The following is a 14,671-nucleotide window of genomic DNA, read 5'->3' on the forward strand; positions in this document are numbered from 1 at the left end:
TAATTGTTGTAACTTTACCATTACATTTTCAATTTTTTTTAAAAATTATTCTCTCTCCTCTTCTGTGAAAAAAAGACTCACCTAAAGTACATGGGAAATTGCTTGACAAATTATACAGGGAAAACTGTGCTGCCAAATGCACAAAGTAAAACTGAAAAATCCAGAAAAATAGCTCCCTGCAAACTCCAAGATCTCCTATTTACCTACATTATAGGTTACAAAAGAACGTACACAAGTGAGATTTTAAAAATCAACAGCATCCCTTTAAGCTGATATACAAACTATTGTCAGGGATCATTTCATCCACCACAGAAATGTAGCTACCTCTGGAATGAAATGAATCAAGTGTAACATACAGTTGTTTAGGAGAGGAAGTTAAAAAAAATAGATCAGTTGACTCTGCACGTAGGCAGATTAGGATCTTTAATGGCCATGGTCAATCAGCTTTGACAGTTTCACTGAAAGATGGCACCTCCAGCAGAATATTGCCTCCTAATGCTGTATTAGAACAGAAATTTTCAACATTTTTAATAGTGTGGACCATATTTTAAACACAGAAATGGACTTCTCCTTTTATTCATGACTCCACACACCATTACTGGAACTGCTTTCATGAAAAAAATCTATGTATTAATTCTCATTTCAATTTTGTATCTGGAAATAAGGGGGTGCCTACATCATGGACTCTTAGCAAGTGCTACAGTTTGGGAATTGTTGAACTGCAGGACTTATTCAACCCGGACTCACAAGGAACATACCACCTAATGAATTACCAAAGCAGCATCTAGATTTTTACTGGAGGTCTTCATCCAAGAACTGATCAGGCCCATCCCATATTTCTGACAGCATTATAGCACAAAGTTTTAGTGTCTAAAATATTTCTATATCTCCACAGAATTAATATTTCTCATATTGTAATAATATTACTTTGTGCCTTTAAAACTGCATTAAATCCACTGTTGTAGAGATGAAAATAGGAAAAACCTAGAGAAACTTCTATGAAGTCCAGAAAGCTGTATATTGAGAATTACTGTATTAACTACAGGTAAGTTGGAATAAGAGCACTGTTCGTATCTATAGCGAACCTAACAGTAAGAAATCTAGCAATATCCCCAAACACTGGAAACTTTATCCTTTTGTATTCTTGTACTAATTGCTCTAGTATTGCATAGCATAACCATTTCAACAGATGCCCTATTCCTAGAGCAACTAATAGACGTGTTCACATTTTTGTTGAAGAGGCAAATTATACAACAAATTAAGTAAGATTTCTATGAATTTTTACAAGGCCTTTGTAAGACCTGCAGATTGCAATCTCTTTTGATTTTTGGAATATAGCTCTATATTCAATTTTTAAATGAAAATGTTATTGTCATTCTCCACGTTTCTATCCCTTGAATAGAAAAAATATGAGAACTCTCAGGTGGCCAAATACATCCCATTTCTTCCCATGGCTGTTAGCCAGACTTTACCGTCTACAGTGGGGAAAGTGGCTGCCTTATTTTTCACAGCTATTGAGTTCAAATTTCGGTGGTGTTATACTTTCATTAAAAAAATCTTATCTTTTATTCTTTTGGTGTCAAGTGGATTACTACAATTTAAACAATTCTTTCTTTCATCCTTAAATATGTTGTATTTAATGGAAATATTTAAACAACTCTTTGCCGAAGAAACACCTCGTACTAGTCTATTGTAATGAAGAAACCAAGGACATGGATTGAAAAGGGAATGCTCCTTAGTAGCTCTTAAAAGTATCATTTTTAAAAGACTTTTGTCGTATGTTTTGAAAAAAATACAGGACCTTTGTACTGACCAAGGTAATACCTCTGAATTTTCAGTGGGAATTAATTTAACATCGTGTAGCCCACTGTATGAAAATGTCTTCCTTTCTCACAGAGGTAAGGTGCTCATAGCTTTTGAACTGTATTTATTAAATCTTCTCTTCAGTTTTTTTCCCTAAAAGACAGACCAAAATCTCATCCAAAATGATAAATTAGAAAGTCCAGCTATTGTGCATAAAAGTGAGAGACATTTAAAAAATAATTCCTTTAGAAAAGGATTGCCTAGAAGTTTAAATGGTCATGTTTAACAAAAAACAATTAGGAATAATGTGGCTCCCCCCTCTTAAGTTTACAACTCCCATTCTAGGTTTATAAACCCTACAAGTGTCTTACTTTGTCATTTAAAAGAGTAATGCTTTTCCAATATGGCTGATTTTAACAATATAAGTTCCACTGAACATTTGGTAAAGTGGGGGGGTGGGGGTGGTGTGTGTGCGCGTGCGTGCGTCTGTCTTTGATTTTGTCTGAACTTTTTACCATGGGTTCTAACGGCCAAATCCTCAGCTGGTGTAAATCAATGTAGTTTAGTTTAAGTTACTGGAGAAATGATGATCTGTTCCAGAGTATGCACATCACATATCAGATCTAACTTTAATTTTATTTGTTTCTGGCTGTGCAGGTGGAACCTCGCTCCCAGTCTTTTAAATGGAGAAATCAGGGGTAGGGATTATTCTGGATGTTATTTGGCTACTGATCTATTTAAGTGTGATTGTTATATCAGTAACTAAAAAACACAATCATCTTAAAACGACACAAATCACCTCTGTTCTGACATCTTCCCCATCTCTTTGGAATATTTTATCACTGAACCATTAGCGCAGAGGCATCAACCTGTGGTTTTGGGGTCACTTATGGCCCTTGACGCTCTAACCAGATTTGATTTTTAATTAAATATGTTTCCTGAGTCTTCCCCTGTGATTTTTAAATGTAAGTGTTTGAGTCAGCCCTGCCACTCAAGGGAGAAGGTAAAGGCACCACCTCCTCATAAACCTGCCATCACTTCCTCTGCAGCTCACAAGGAATTCTGAGTAGCTACTGTCCCTTCCTTGCTGCAGCTGCTCAGCAGTCCCGATGTCTGCCTGCCACATTGCAGGGGACAGAGGAAGAGTATCTCTGGCTGTTACATCTGCAATGCTGTGCCAGACTCTGGTACAGTAGGATAGACGCTTGGCTCTCTACCTAAGCCTCTAGGAGGCGCTAGCAAGGGATAGCTTTTCTCCTCATTGGAGCCATCCAAGGCAGTCCAGGATTTCAATCGCACCGTGAAGAGAATACATACCTGCACGTGTGATCATCACTCACACTTGCAATATCCTGACCTTCTTTAGGGGCAAATACCAGATCATTAATGTAATCTGAGTGGCCATCAAAGATCTGTCAATGAGAACAAAAATATTTTCACACTGAAGTCATAAAAATAATAATTCTGATAAACAGCAATATTTGAGCATTCCAGAAGCTTCTACAATGTATTCGGGAATTGCTACAGGAAAAGCATACACATTTAAAATGAAGTCGGGGTTCTACATTTAGGAGTAGAAACTTATGCCATTATTAATTATTTGTATTACCATAGTGCCTACAAGCTCCAGTCACAGTCCAGAACCCCACTGTGCTAGGTGCTCTAGAAACACAGAACAGAAAGATATTGTTTGCCCCCGAAGGGTTTCTAGTCTAATTATAAGACAAAATACAACACATCTACACGGACAGGGGAGTACAAGGAAAAGACTCAGTATTGGTCAGCGTGGTAGACAGTGGTCTTACACACCAGCAGTCTAACTGTTCTAAGTTATTTTTTATGGGCATCATTGCAAAAGAGAGTTTTAAGGAGGAGCATGAAGAAGGATAATGAAGTCACTTAGCAGATGTTTACAGGGAGCTCCTACCAAGTGTGTGGGGCAGCATGGGAGAAAGACCAAAGGTGCTTGTTTGAAAATTTAACAAGTGCCTGCTTTCAGTTCTTTGCTGATAATTAGATCAAACCAGGTTTTCCTCTAAGACAGTAATGTCAGACTATAGTCTGTGAAATCCTTCTGAAAGTGCCAAATGCAAATAAGGTTTACTATTAAAAAACAAAAATGGCTTAGTGGTTACAGTCAGACTAATCACATTCTTTAACTGCTTTTGCATGTTTTGTATATCTCTACAAAGTCCCTTGTTGTGTAAAATGTGTGCTATGTTGAATCAAAGTCCTCCATACATCCACTGTAAATTTTGACACCCAGGTATCTGCAACAGGTAGTTTTCAGTCAAGTGACATTAGGAAACTGGGGTATCAAGTTTAAAAAAAAAAAAAAAAAAATCAGCCTAACATGAGGCTGGTCTGAGTTCTGAGCATCTATAACATGTTTTAGGACTGTGTTGTGTATTACAGAAGCTCTCGCCTTTTAAAAAATTTTTTCAGAGCAAACAGATAAGATTCCCTTGGATGGCATTGTCAGCAACTTGGACACAATATTCCGTATTATTCTTTGCTTACAGGAGTGGATCACGAGTGGCACAAGCATAAAGACAATGATACCTGCAGCCTCTCCTCCTCTGAAAGTGCTGGCTCTAGGGACAAGAGTGTATACACATGCTACAGCACCGCTGGATGGTGCGTACAACTTCATGTGCACATGTGTTTACATTCCAAACACACACAGTCATTTTGGTTCTTTGCTGATTGAATTATGGCTTTTTTCCATTGTCCGTTTAAACGCACAGAAGAAATCAATTATCATATATAAGGAAGATGAGCTGAAACCTGATTAAGGTACAATACAATAAAGCAAAAATGCATAATATATTTAAAAAAAAATATAAAACTGACAGGTTAATACACCACAAATGAAAATGCTGATGAGAAAAAAATAAACGTGGATCTCAGCAGTGTCGATTTTCCTAGCAAATTTTTCTTGAATTTCAATTGAACATTTGCATACGCTAATCAGTACAGTCAATTACACAATAAGTGTAGGAACTAGAATGCTGTTACGCACCAAGATGTAAGCTAGAATTTTCAGAAGCCCAAACTGCTTAAGTCACTTTTGAAAAGGGACTTTGGAGCCTAAGTCACTTCGGCATTACAAAAAAATGACTGTAGATAAAATTTTCACAAGACAAGACAACTTTCTAAAGCAAATATGAGTTCTCCACTGCTGCAAGCGGCGGTACTGCCTTCAGAGCTGGGTGGCCAGAGAGCAGCAGCTGCTGGCCAGGTGCCCCGCTCTTAAGACAGCACCGCTGCCAGCAGCAGTGCAGAAGTAACTATGGCAATACCACACCATGCCACACTTACTTCTGCGCTGCTGCTGGTGGTGATGCTGACTTCAGAGCTGAGTGCCAGGCCAGCAACCACTGCTCTCCAGCTCTGAAGGCAGAGTGGCTTCTCACATCCCCACAACCCTGGGAATACATTCCACACCCTCCAGTTTGAGAACCTCTGCCTTAAATAAATGGAATAAAAGACTAATGCATTTATAAACATTCTTTGAAATATGTGTTTGTTTTCATATGGCTTCACAAAAAAGCAATTGCTGGTTTAAGAATGTATTTCTCAGAATTGACTACAATTATGGTATAAGTGACTGCACTGATTTCAGTATTAATGCTTTTAATTATTATGATTATAGGAGGAAAATCTTAAAAGTTGCAATTAAAACAGAAATTAATAATGATTCCCAACAATACTTAAATAAACATTTTTGCTGTATCTCTAATTTACACTCACTCGCTAACTCTTTCCTTTATAGAACATTCCTAAAGAAAGCCTAGATATTAAAAACATTAGTATGAACTTTTGCCCCCAGCTTTCAGTATGTAATAGAATCTTTTCACTTCCCCACTTCAAGCTCACATGTTGACAATCTGTCCTTGCCTCATTTTAGTCCAAGCATAAATAATTACCTACTTGCTTTTCTAGAGTTCTGTTAAATTCAGTTATGCAGTCATTTTTCTTTTCTATTAAGAAGTACAAAACAGGAATAAATTGCAATTACCTGTTGCATGCAGACCTTTCCCTCTTTAACGTGTTGATTAAATGCTTCCAGGTATTAGGATACATTCAATGTTGCAGATCATAATAGCAGATATTTCTTTTACAGTACAATTACAGTTATCTTGTAATACAACATGCAGGTTAGGGGATAAAACAGACTAAATTCTGCTAGAGGCTAAAAAGATAGAAAAATAAATTCTAATAATGTGCATCTTACCTTATATTCATTCTTATCCTGGAGATCTGAAGTGAATAGCCTTAACTTCCTATCAGCAGCTGCAGTACAAAATCTAGAATAATCAGGGAGCGGGGGGAGGAGAAGCCTTTCAATCATTTCTCACTTGCAAAATTTCCATCCCAATTTAAGTTAAAGATTCACTTCATTTTTCAGAAGAAAATTCAGATTATGCTTCTGAAAATGGAAATTCTTCTAAATATTATAATTCCCTTTTGGAAATAACAGTCTTTACAGTATTCAGTGGAATGCAGTGTATTGTAGCTGCATGTCAGGTGGCAATGGATACTTTATACTGAAAGAAAACTATCCATTTTGCCCAACCAAATAAGTCACATATTGAATCAACTGTGAAATCTTTGAAATAATAAGTCAATTATAATTAGCATTTGCACCTATCGTTACCAGTGGTGATCAAATGACTAGAGCAGTTAAAACATTTATAATAGCAATTGAAAGAGATACTAATGTAAGTTCATAAAGCAGTTTCTAGCATGCTTTAGCAGTGGTTTAAAACACAAGAATGGTATTAACACTAAACATTTTATTTTTAACAATCATCAGATTTGGCATTTGTATACTATGTTTGAAACACCGCTTGAACATTAAAAGTACTTCTAATTGTTAAACAGGTACTACTATTTAAGTGTCGGCAGTTTGTTCAGACTTAGGGCATGGCTACACTTGCGAGTTAGAGCTCATTAAAGCAGCCCTGGGCGCCCTAACTCACGATGCGTCCACACTGGCAAGGCATGTAGAGCGCCCGGACTCCGCGGCTGGGGCACTCCTGGTAATCCACCTCGATGAAAGGCAGAACACTTGCTGCGCCCCAGCTGGAGCGCCACGGTGCCAGTGTGGATGCCCTGGTCTGTTAATGCACTCTGATCAGCCTCCAGAAGTATGAAAGACTCCGAAAGAATTAGGAAGAGGCCACGTAGAAGCAAAGAGGACATGCTGCATGAAGTAATGCAGCAGTCCCTTAATGAAAGTCAAAAAGCACAGGAGTGGTGGGAGAGTTAAAGGAGGGTCTGCCAGCAGAATGCGGAACGCCAGCACCAAAGCACGGAGCAGCTGCTAAGCATTATGGAGCGCCAAGGGGACTCGATACAGGCGCTTGTAGCCACGCAGGAAGAGCACTAGCGCGCCTGCCCCTCCCCTGCAGCCCTTGTCCCAAAACTGTTTCCCTTGTGCCCTCGTATCACCTCCAACCCACTTTCCCCCACATCTGGGTTCTTATCACCACCAGCTGCCTCCAACACCTGTAGCTTCACCAACCAGCCTTACAAACTACAACCTGTACCCACTGCACTCAGCCCCCATCACCATGCATTTTAGCCAGCCTGAAGTGCAGCACTCATTGCACAACACTCCAGACACGAAGGCAGAGTATGAGAACAGGACATACACAAATCTGTGATTGAACCGTTCCCCACCCCACCCCCTTGCCCTGTTTTCCAAGCAGTTGTGTTTCTTTTCAATAAATGAATTTTCTTTTAAATGAATGGATTTTTTGGCTTTGAAAACATTCTTTATTATTGCATTAAGTAAAAGATATCTTAACCCAGGAAAGCAACAGGCACTGCAAGTCAGCGTAGTAAACAGAGATTCCTACTAACATTGGAATCACTGCTCTTCACTCCCGTGCAGGGCACCAAACATTACTGGTGGCTTTCAGCCTTAAATTGCTCCCTCAAGGCATCCCTAATCCTTGCAGCCCCGTGCTGGGCCCCTCTAATAGCCCTGCTCTCTGGCTGTTCAGATTCAGCCTCCAGGTGTTGAACCTCCGAGTTCTATGCATGAGTGAATCTTTCACCTTTCCCTTCACAAATGTTATCGAAGGTATAGCATGTGGATATAACCGCGGGGATGTTGTCATCGGCCAGGTCCAGCTTCCCATATAGACAGCGCCAGTGGCCCTTTAATTAGCCAAAAGCACACTCCACAGTCATTCTGCACTGACTCGGCCTGTTGTTGAACCACTTCTTGCTGCTGTCAATGCTCCCTGTGTAGGGTTTCATGAGTCACGGCATTAAAGGGTAAGCGAGTTCTCCAAGGATCACAATGGGCATTTCGACTTCCCCTACGGTGATCTTCTGGTCTGGGAAGAAAATCCCAGCTTACAGCCTGTGTTCCGAAAGATGCGTGCGTCATGCACCTTTCTGGGCCAGCCTGCATTAATGTCCATGAAATGCCCACGGTGATTCACAAGCGCCTGGAGAACCACAGAGAAATACCCCTTCCGATTAATGTACTTGGAGGTTAGGTGGGCTGGTGCCAGAATTGGACTTTGCGTCCCACCTATCGCCCCTCCGCTGTTAGGGAAGCCCATTTGTGCAAAGCCAGTCACAATGTCATGCACATTACTCAGAGTCACAGTTCTTCTGAGCAGGATGCAATTAATGGCCCTGCAAACTTGCATCAACACAGTTCCAACGGTCGACTTTCCCACTCCAAACTGGTTAGCGACCGATTGGTAGCTGTCTGGAGTAGCCAGCTTCCAGATTGCAATAGCCATCTGCTTCTCCACCGGCAGGGCAGCTCTCAATCTTGAGTCCTTACGCCTTAGGATGGGGGCAAGCTCAGCACACAGTCCCATGAAAGTGGCTTTTCTCATCCAGAAGTTCTGCAGCCACTGCTCGTCATCCCAGACTTGCATGACAATGTGATCCCACCACTCAATGCTTGTTTCCTGAGCCCAAAAGCAGCGTTCCATGGTGAGCATGTCCGTGAACGCCATAAGCAATCTTGTGTCATATGCGTTACACGAGTTAACATCATCGTCTGACTCCTCACTGTCAATTTGTACCTTACGGAGTAACTTGACTGCCAAACGTGACGTGCTGGTGAGACTCATCAGCATATTCCTCAGCACTTCAGGCTCCATTCCCGCAGACTGAAAGGGAAGACAGAGCGCGCAGTACAAAAAACGTTGAAAGATTGCATCAAATGTGGACGGAAGAACAGGGATAGCTGGGATGCGAAGCGATGCATCACGGGGTGTTGGGACAGGACCCAGAATGCCCTGCATCCCCCCGCCCCTTTCCCACAAGTCACAGCGCCAGAATGGAAAGAGGTGCTCTGTGGGATAGCTGCCCATAATGCACTGCTCCTGCAAATGTGGCCATGCCAGTGCGCTTGCAACTGACAGTGTGAACACACTGCAGTGCTTTCCCTACTGCACTCTCGGAGGGCTGGTTTAACTCACAGCACTCTACATCTGCAAGTGTAGCCATGCCCTTAATAAAAGCATAAAACCAGGTTTAATACTCTTTTACTGTAGTCCTACAGTTCTGTAGTTTCACAAATAACATCTGAATCTTGCCTGACATTGGCTTGTACCAGAAAGAGAATTTCATCCAGTCCTAATGCAGACTTGATTATTATAGAATAGGGCATTACAAAGAGCCCTAGCAGTGTTCTTTCTCGACAGATTACAGAGAAGGTTAATTACATTTTATTTACACCCACTTTCATATTAATTATTTTGACTAATTCAAAACTGAATGGTTTTTTGAAAAAAATAAAACTTAACTAAAGCCAAAGGGTGAAATTCTGACCCCACTGCAGTCAATGGGAGTTTTGCTATCGACTCCAGTGGGGCTAGGATTTCACTCAAAGAGTCTAACTTTACTTTTGCATTAAGGAATAAAAGGTGGACAGACAAAAGAAAAGTTGCTCTTATACTTAATTGTTTTTAAAATACCTTATCTGGGGAGGTAAAGCATCCAGTCTGGTTTCTGGACTCCATGCTATGGCATCGACTCTGATCCCATGATGAAACGTTCTTAGTGTCTCATACTGTATTCCTTCCACTTCTGTATCCTCCTCCTAAATATATAAAACATTGTAATAAACTAAGAGAGAAAATGGTATGCTATTATTGATCCTCCAAACAAGCCCCTCTGTTCTAGATTAGTGTGAATTAAGTCTTGTGGTGACCAAAAACTACTATTTGATTGCTTTTCAATAATGTAAGCTCCTCATGGGAAGGACCATGTCTTTCGATATGCTTGTACAATGACAAATCACACTTCGAGTGATTTTACAACATAAACAACAATAATAATATTCAGTAACTTGTGATAAATAAGTGAGTGGCTGGCCTCACTCCAGTTTCTAGTGAACAAGTAAGCATATCACAAAGCCAACACCGCAATTCACAACTTTGTTAGCAGTTTCAGCAGAAAGATAAAAACTCTGAATGGGCAAAAAGATTGAGACTGTAACTTTCAGAGATAGTAACTTCACAGACTTCAGGCACATTATCTGAAGGATATGGAAAAGTTTGCACTGCATCTGATCTTTGAGTACATATAGGATATTATTTTCAAGTGTTGTCCATTTAGGACCTTTGACAAGAGCTAAGAAAGAAGTCAAAGCACCATAAAGTCAATAGTATGTAGTAGGTTTTCCAAGCTAACTCGTTTCTAAGTTAATTACTGAGTGTTGTTAAATGTGTGGAGAACTGCTATCACACAGCAGATAAAACAAAGGTAAATCCTGAACTGCGTAGTAAAGTGTATCTAAGGTAACCACAGAAACTGTTAGAAATGTACTGCTGTACTGTTTCAGCTACTAGTAGAAAAAGAAAAAAATCCTATGAATATATTGTTGTTATTGCTTATGCATTAGAAGGTCTAACAACATTTCCAATGTTCTACCACACACAGCCAAGTGCAAAGATTTTAGAAATTTGAGTCAAGGATAAAAAGCTCTCCCATAGGTTTTCAAACACATAAACTAAAAAGAAACCTAACACTAAGATACTGTATGCCCCTTTATAAAACAATTTGTATTAGTTGATTATTTATATACTTATGGGCTCACAGAACAGTATCTTAAAGTTTTATCCAGCTATTTGCCAACAGCAACTATGCAGAAATGTTCAGAGTGAGGATAGTGAAATAAAACTGTTTCTACTTGTAAAATTCTGTATGTCAATGCAGATAAAGCGGTATAAGAATTTTAAACATGTGAGTTCCATTCATTTGATATATTTTGTGGAGTTTTGCCACGTTTGGTAGAAATACTTCAACATTTTTCCCTCTTATCTGAGACCCTTTTAAAAGTGATCACTATTTTATGACATAATTTTTATCACTGAGTCAGTTGTCATGAAAAAAAGACACCATAAGAACTATATACCACTTATCACAAAGTTAGGTCCTAATTTTAGGCCTTTCTTAACTATTTCTTAAAAAGCCAGATATATGTAACAAGAGAAAAATCATCAAAGCAAAATATTTGTACCACACAGGACACCAGCTCATTCTTTCCTTCAAAATATTATTTTCTGAAATATTGCAGCATTTTAATATAACTTATTTAGAATCAAAAATAATTTAATTCATCTCTGACATTTTGGGAGCTAACCAGAAACTTAACATGGCCATAAAACATTAATAATAGGTACCCAAAATAAAGATCAGGGCTCAGATTGCTGTTAAAGAAAAAGTTGAATAAAGCGTGATAAAACACAGCAGATACCCAATTACGCAAAGAATAGTGTGAACTTAGAATTGTTTAACTTTCCAGGTAGTAATTAATATCTTCGAAGAGATGCTGCAACAGAGATTACTTTCCAAGGAAAGAATAATTGCTTCAGTGTAAATCTTATTCACTGTGAACTATGACATTATGAAACTTTGTAGTAGCAGAATGAAAACCTCACAGAGAACTCTCTATAATTTCAGTTACAATGTGTTTCTGTGTGAAGCAGAGCTATTTGGGGAAAAAATATTACACCCATTATAAATAGAGTAAAAGTGTTTTTGTTCCAACGTACCATTTTATCAGTGCCTTTTAAATACCGGCACTTTATTAAATACCGGGAATTAAAAAAATCTTTGATAAAAACATATACTAACCTGAAATCTGCAAGTCCCAATAACTACATAATTATTGCCACCATATGCAATTAGGGAACCTACATCTCCACTATCAAATGGATTGAATTCCACCACATGCACATAATCCTCACAATCCACAGTGTAGGTAGCGTTTCGAGAAGAGTCTTGCTTCATCTTCAATGGTAAAAATCAAGTTAGCACAGAGGTAACTTCTTCTGTAGAACATGGAGCTATATATCAAAATAAATATATATATATATATATATTTTAAAGAACTTGCTGCCACAGCAGTATATCAAAATACATTAGTTTATCAGCAGATACAACAACAAAACAGATGAGGTTGTCTTTAGAATCAATATTTTAAAAGTTAGAATGCAGTTCTACTCTTGAAATTATTATCTAAGATGACAACTTCCAGACATGAATTCTTTTCTGACTTGTACATCGAGAGAATTGTTCATTCCCAACTGTAGGGCCACCTTTGTAACCCCACGGTCTTCAAATTCAAAGGCAATAGGGTTGCATAACTAGAACTGAAAGTAGAATGTGAAGACCAGATGTAAATGAGGGCACTTGGCCTGCAGAATCTTTATTATTGACAATGATGATAAACAGCTATAATTTCAGTTCCCAGGCTGCCTTTGAAGGGTTGGTAGTTTGAAGGTCCCAGTATTAATTTTTTAAACTTATAAACTGGGCAAACTTGATGTGAAAATCACTGGTACACACGAGGAACTCAGACTTACTTTCTTCTGGTGTTGCCAGTAATGACTGCAGTACCAATTTAAACATATAGCTCATTTTTTGTTTGTTTAATATTACTTTTAGGGCTATCAAGCAATTTAAAACATTAATTGTGATTAATCACACTGTTAAAAAATAATAGAATACAATTTATTTAAATATTTGTGGATGTTTTCTACATTTTCAAATATACTGATTTCAATTACAACACAGAATGCAAAGTATACAGTGCTTACTTAATATTTATTTTTGATTACAAGTATTTATACTGTAAAAAAACAAAAGAAATAGTATTTTTCAATTCACCTAATACAAGACAAAGAAGTTTGTTTACATTTGCAGAAGGTAATGTTACCCGCTTCATGTTTACAATGTCACCTGAAAGTGAGAACAGGTGTTCTCATGGCACTGTTGTAGCTGGCATCACAAGATATTTATGTGCCAAATGAGCTAAATATTCACATGTCCCTTCATGCTTCAACCACCATTCCAGGAGACATGCATCCATGCTGATGATGGGTTCTGCTCGATAACAATACAAAGAAGTGCGGACTGATGCATGTTCATTTTCATTATCTGAGTCAGATGCCACCCGCAGAAGGTTGATTTTCTTTTTTGGTCATTTAGGTTCTGCAGTTTCTGCATTGGAGTGTTGCTCTTTTAAGACTTCTGAAAGCAAGCTCCACACCTCGTGCCTCTCAGATTTTGGAAGGCACTTCAGAGTCTTAAACCTCGGGTTGAGTGCTGTATCTATCTGTAGAAATCTCACATTGGTACCTTCTTTGTGTTTTGTCAAATCTGCAATGAAAGTGTTCTTTAAATGAACCACGTACTGCTTCATCATCCGAGAGTGCTATAACAGGAAATATATGGTAGAATGCGGATGAAAAAGAGCAGGGGACATACAATTGGTTCAGTCAGAAATTTAATTAACGCTTATTTTTTTAAATGAGCATCATCAGCATGGAAGCATGTCCTCTGGAATGGTGGCCGAAGCATGAAGGGGTATACCAATGTTTAGCATATCTGGCACGTAAATACCTGGCAATACTGGCTACAAAAGTGCCATGCAAATGTCTGTTCTCACTTTCTGGTGACACTGTAAATAAGAAGAGGGCAGCATTACCTCCTGCAAATGTAAACAAACTTGTTTGTCTTAGTGATTGGCTGAACAAGAAGTAGGACTGAGTGGACTTGGAGGCTCTGAAGTTTTACATTGTTTTGTTTTTGAGTGCAGTCATGTAACAAAAAAAAAATCTACATTTGTAAGTTGCGCTTTTATAACAAAGAGATTGCACTATTGTACTTGTATGAGGTGAACTGAAAAATACTATTTCATTTTATAGTACAAATATTTGTAAGCAAAAATAACACATTTGATTTCAATTACAACCACAGAATGCAATATATATGAAAAGGTAGAAAAAAACCCAAAATATTTAATAAATTTCAATTGGTATTCTATTAACAGTGCAATTAAAACTGTGATTAATTGTGATTAATTTTTTTCGAGTTAATCATGTAAGTTAACTGCGATTAATTGACAGCCCTAATTACTTTTGAAAATATATAGTCATTTTTTCTGGAGTCACTTTTCAGAATGGAATCAAGTTTTAACACTTTCTCCACCTCCACCCTTCAACAAGTCATCAATCAATAAAAATACTCCCTAAATATAAAGCTCTAAAACCAGATGAAACCAAAATCTCCACTGAATCTGCTGTGGAACTGGTGGTTGGAGTGAGCTCATGACAGTTTTCTTTATTCAGTCCACTGGCATTTGACAGTTAACAATGATGTGGAAGAATCCTCACATCTCCAACATATTCAGATCCCTAAGAAAAGCATGTGCATGGATGTTAGATATCTCAGAGAGCTTTTCACAGGAGTAAAGGACAAAATCTTCCCTGCCCCACTCTTGTTTAGCTCACTGTGCAGAGGAGGACTACTACCTTTTAGTAGTGCTGCAAGCATGTTTGGATTAAAGATACTACAGAAATGCAAAATAAATGTCAGA

The 14,671-nt window shown here is 38.4% G+C and overlaps 1 protein-coding gene across 2 annotated transcripts in view; it reads right to left on the bottom strand.

The window, feature by feature from the left end:
• The window catches only part of NUP37 (nucleoporin 37), a 31,732-nt gene that overhangs the window by 15,739 nt on the left and 1,322 nt on the right, over nt 1–14,671 (bottom strand). For both annotated transcript variants that reach the window (XM_077828419.1, XM_077828427.1), the window contains exons 2-5: nt 11,926–12,137; nt 9,762–9,886; nt 6,041–6,113; nt 3,121–3,215 (exon numbers count right to left, since the gene is read on the bottom strand). In XM_077828419.1, the coding sequence (XP_077684545.1) occupies nt 3,121–3,215; nt 6,041–6,113; nt 9,762–9,886; nt 11,926–12,081 (449 nt within the window). In that variant the 5' untranslated portion in view covers nt 12,082–12,137. The remainder of the gene's footprint in view (nt 1–3,120; nt 3,216–6,040; nt 6,114–9,761; nt 9,887–11,925; nt 12,138–14,671) is intronic.

This window comes from Eretmochelys imbricata, chromosome 1 (genome assembly GCF_965152235.1).
Source record: "Eretmochelys imbricata isolate rEreImb1 chromosome 1, rEreImb1.hap1, whole genome shotgun sequence".
Lineage (NCBI taxonomy): Eukaryota > Metazoa > Chordata > Testudines > Cheloniidae > Eretmochelys > Eretmochelys imbricata.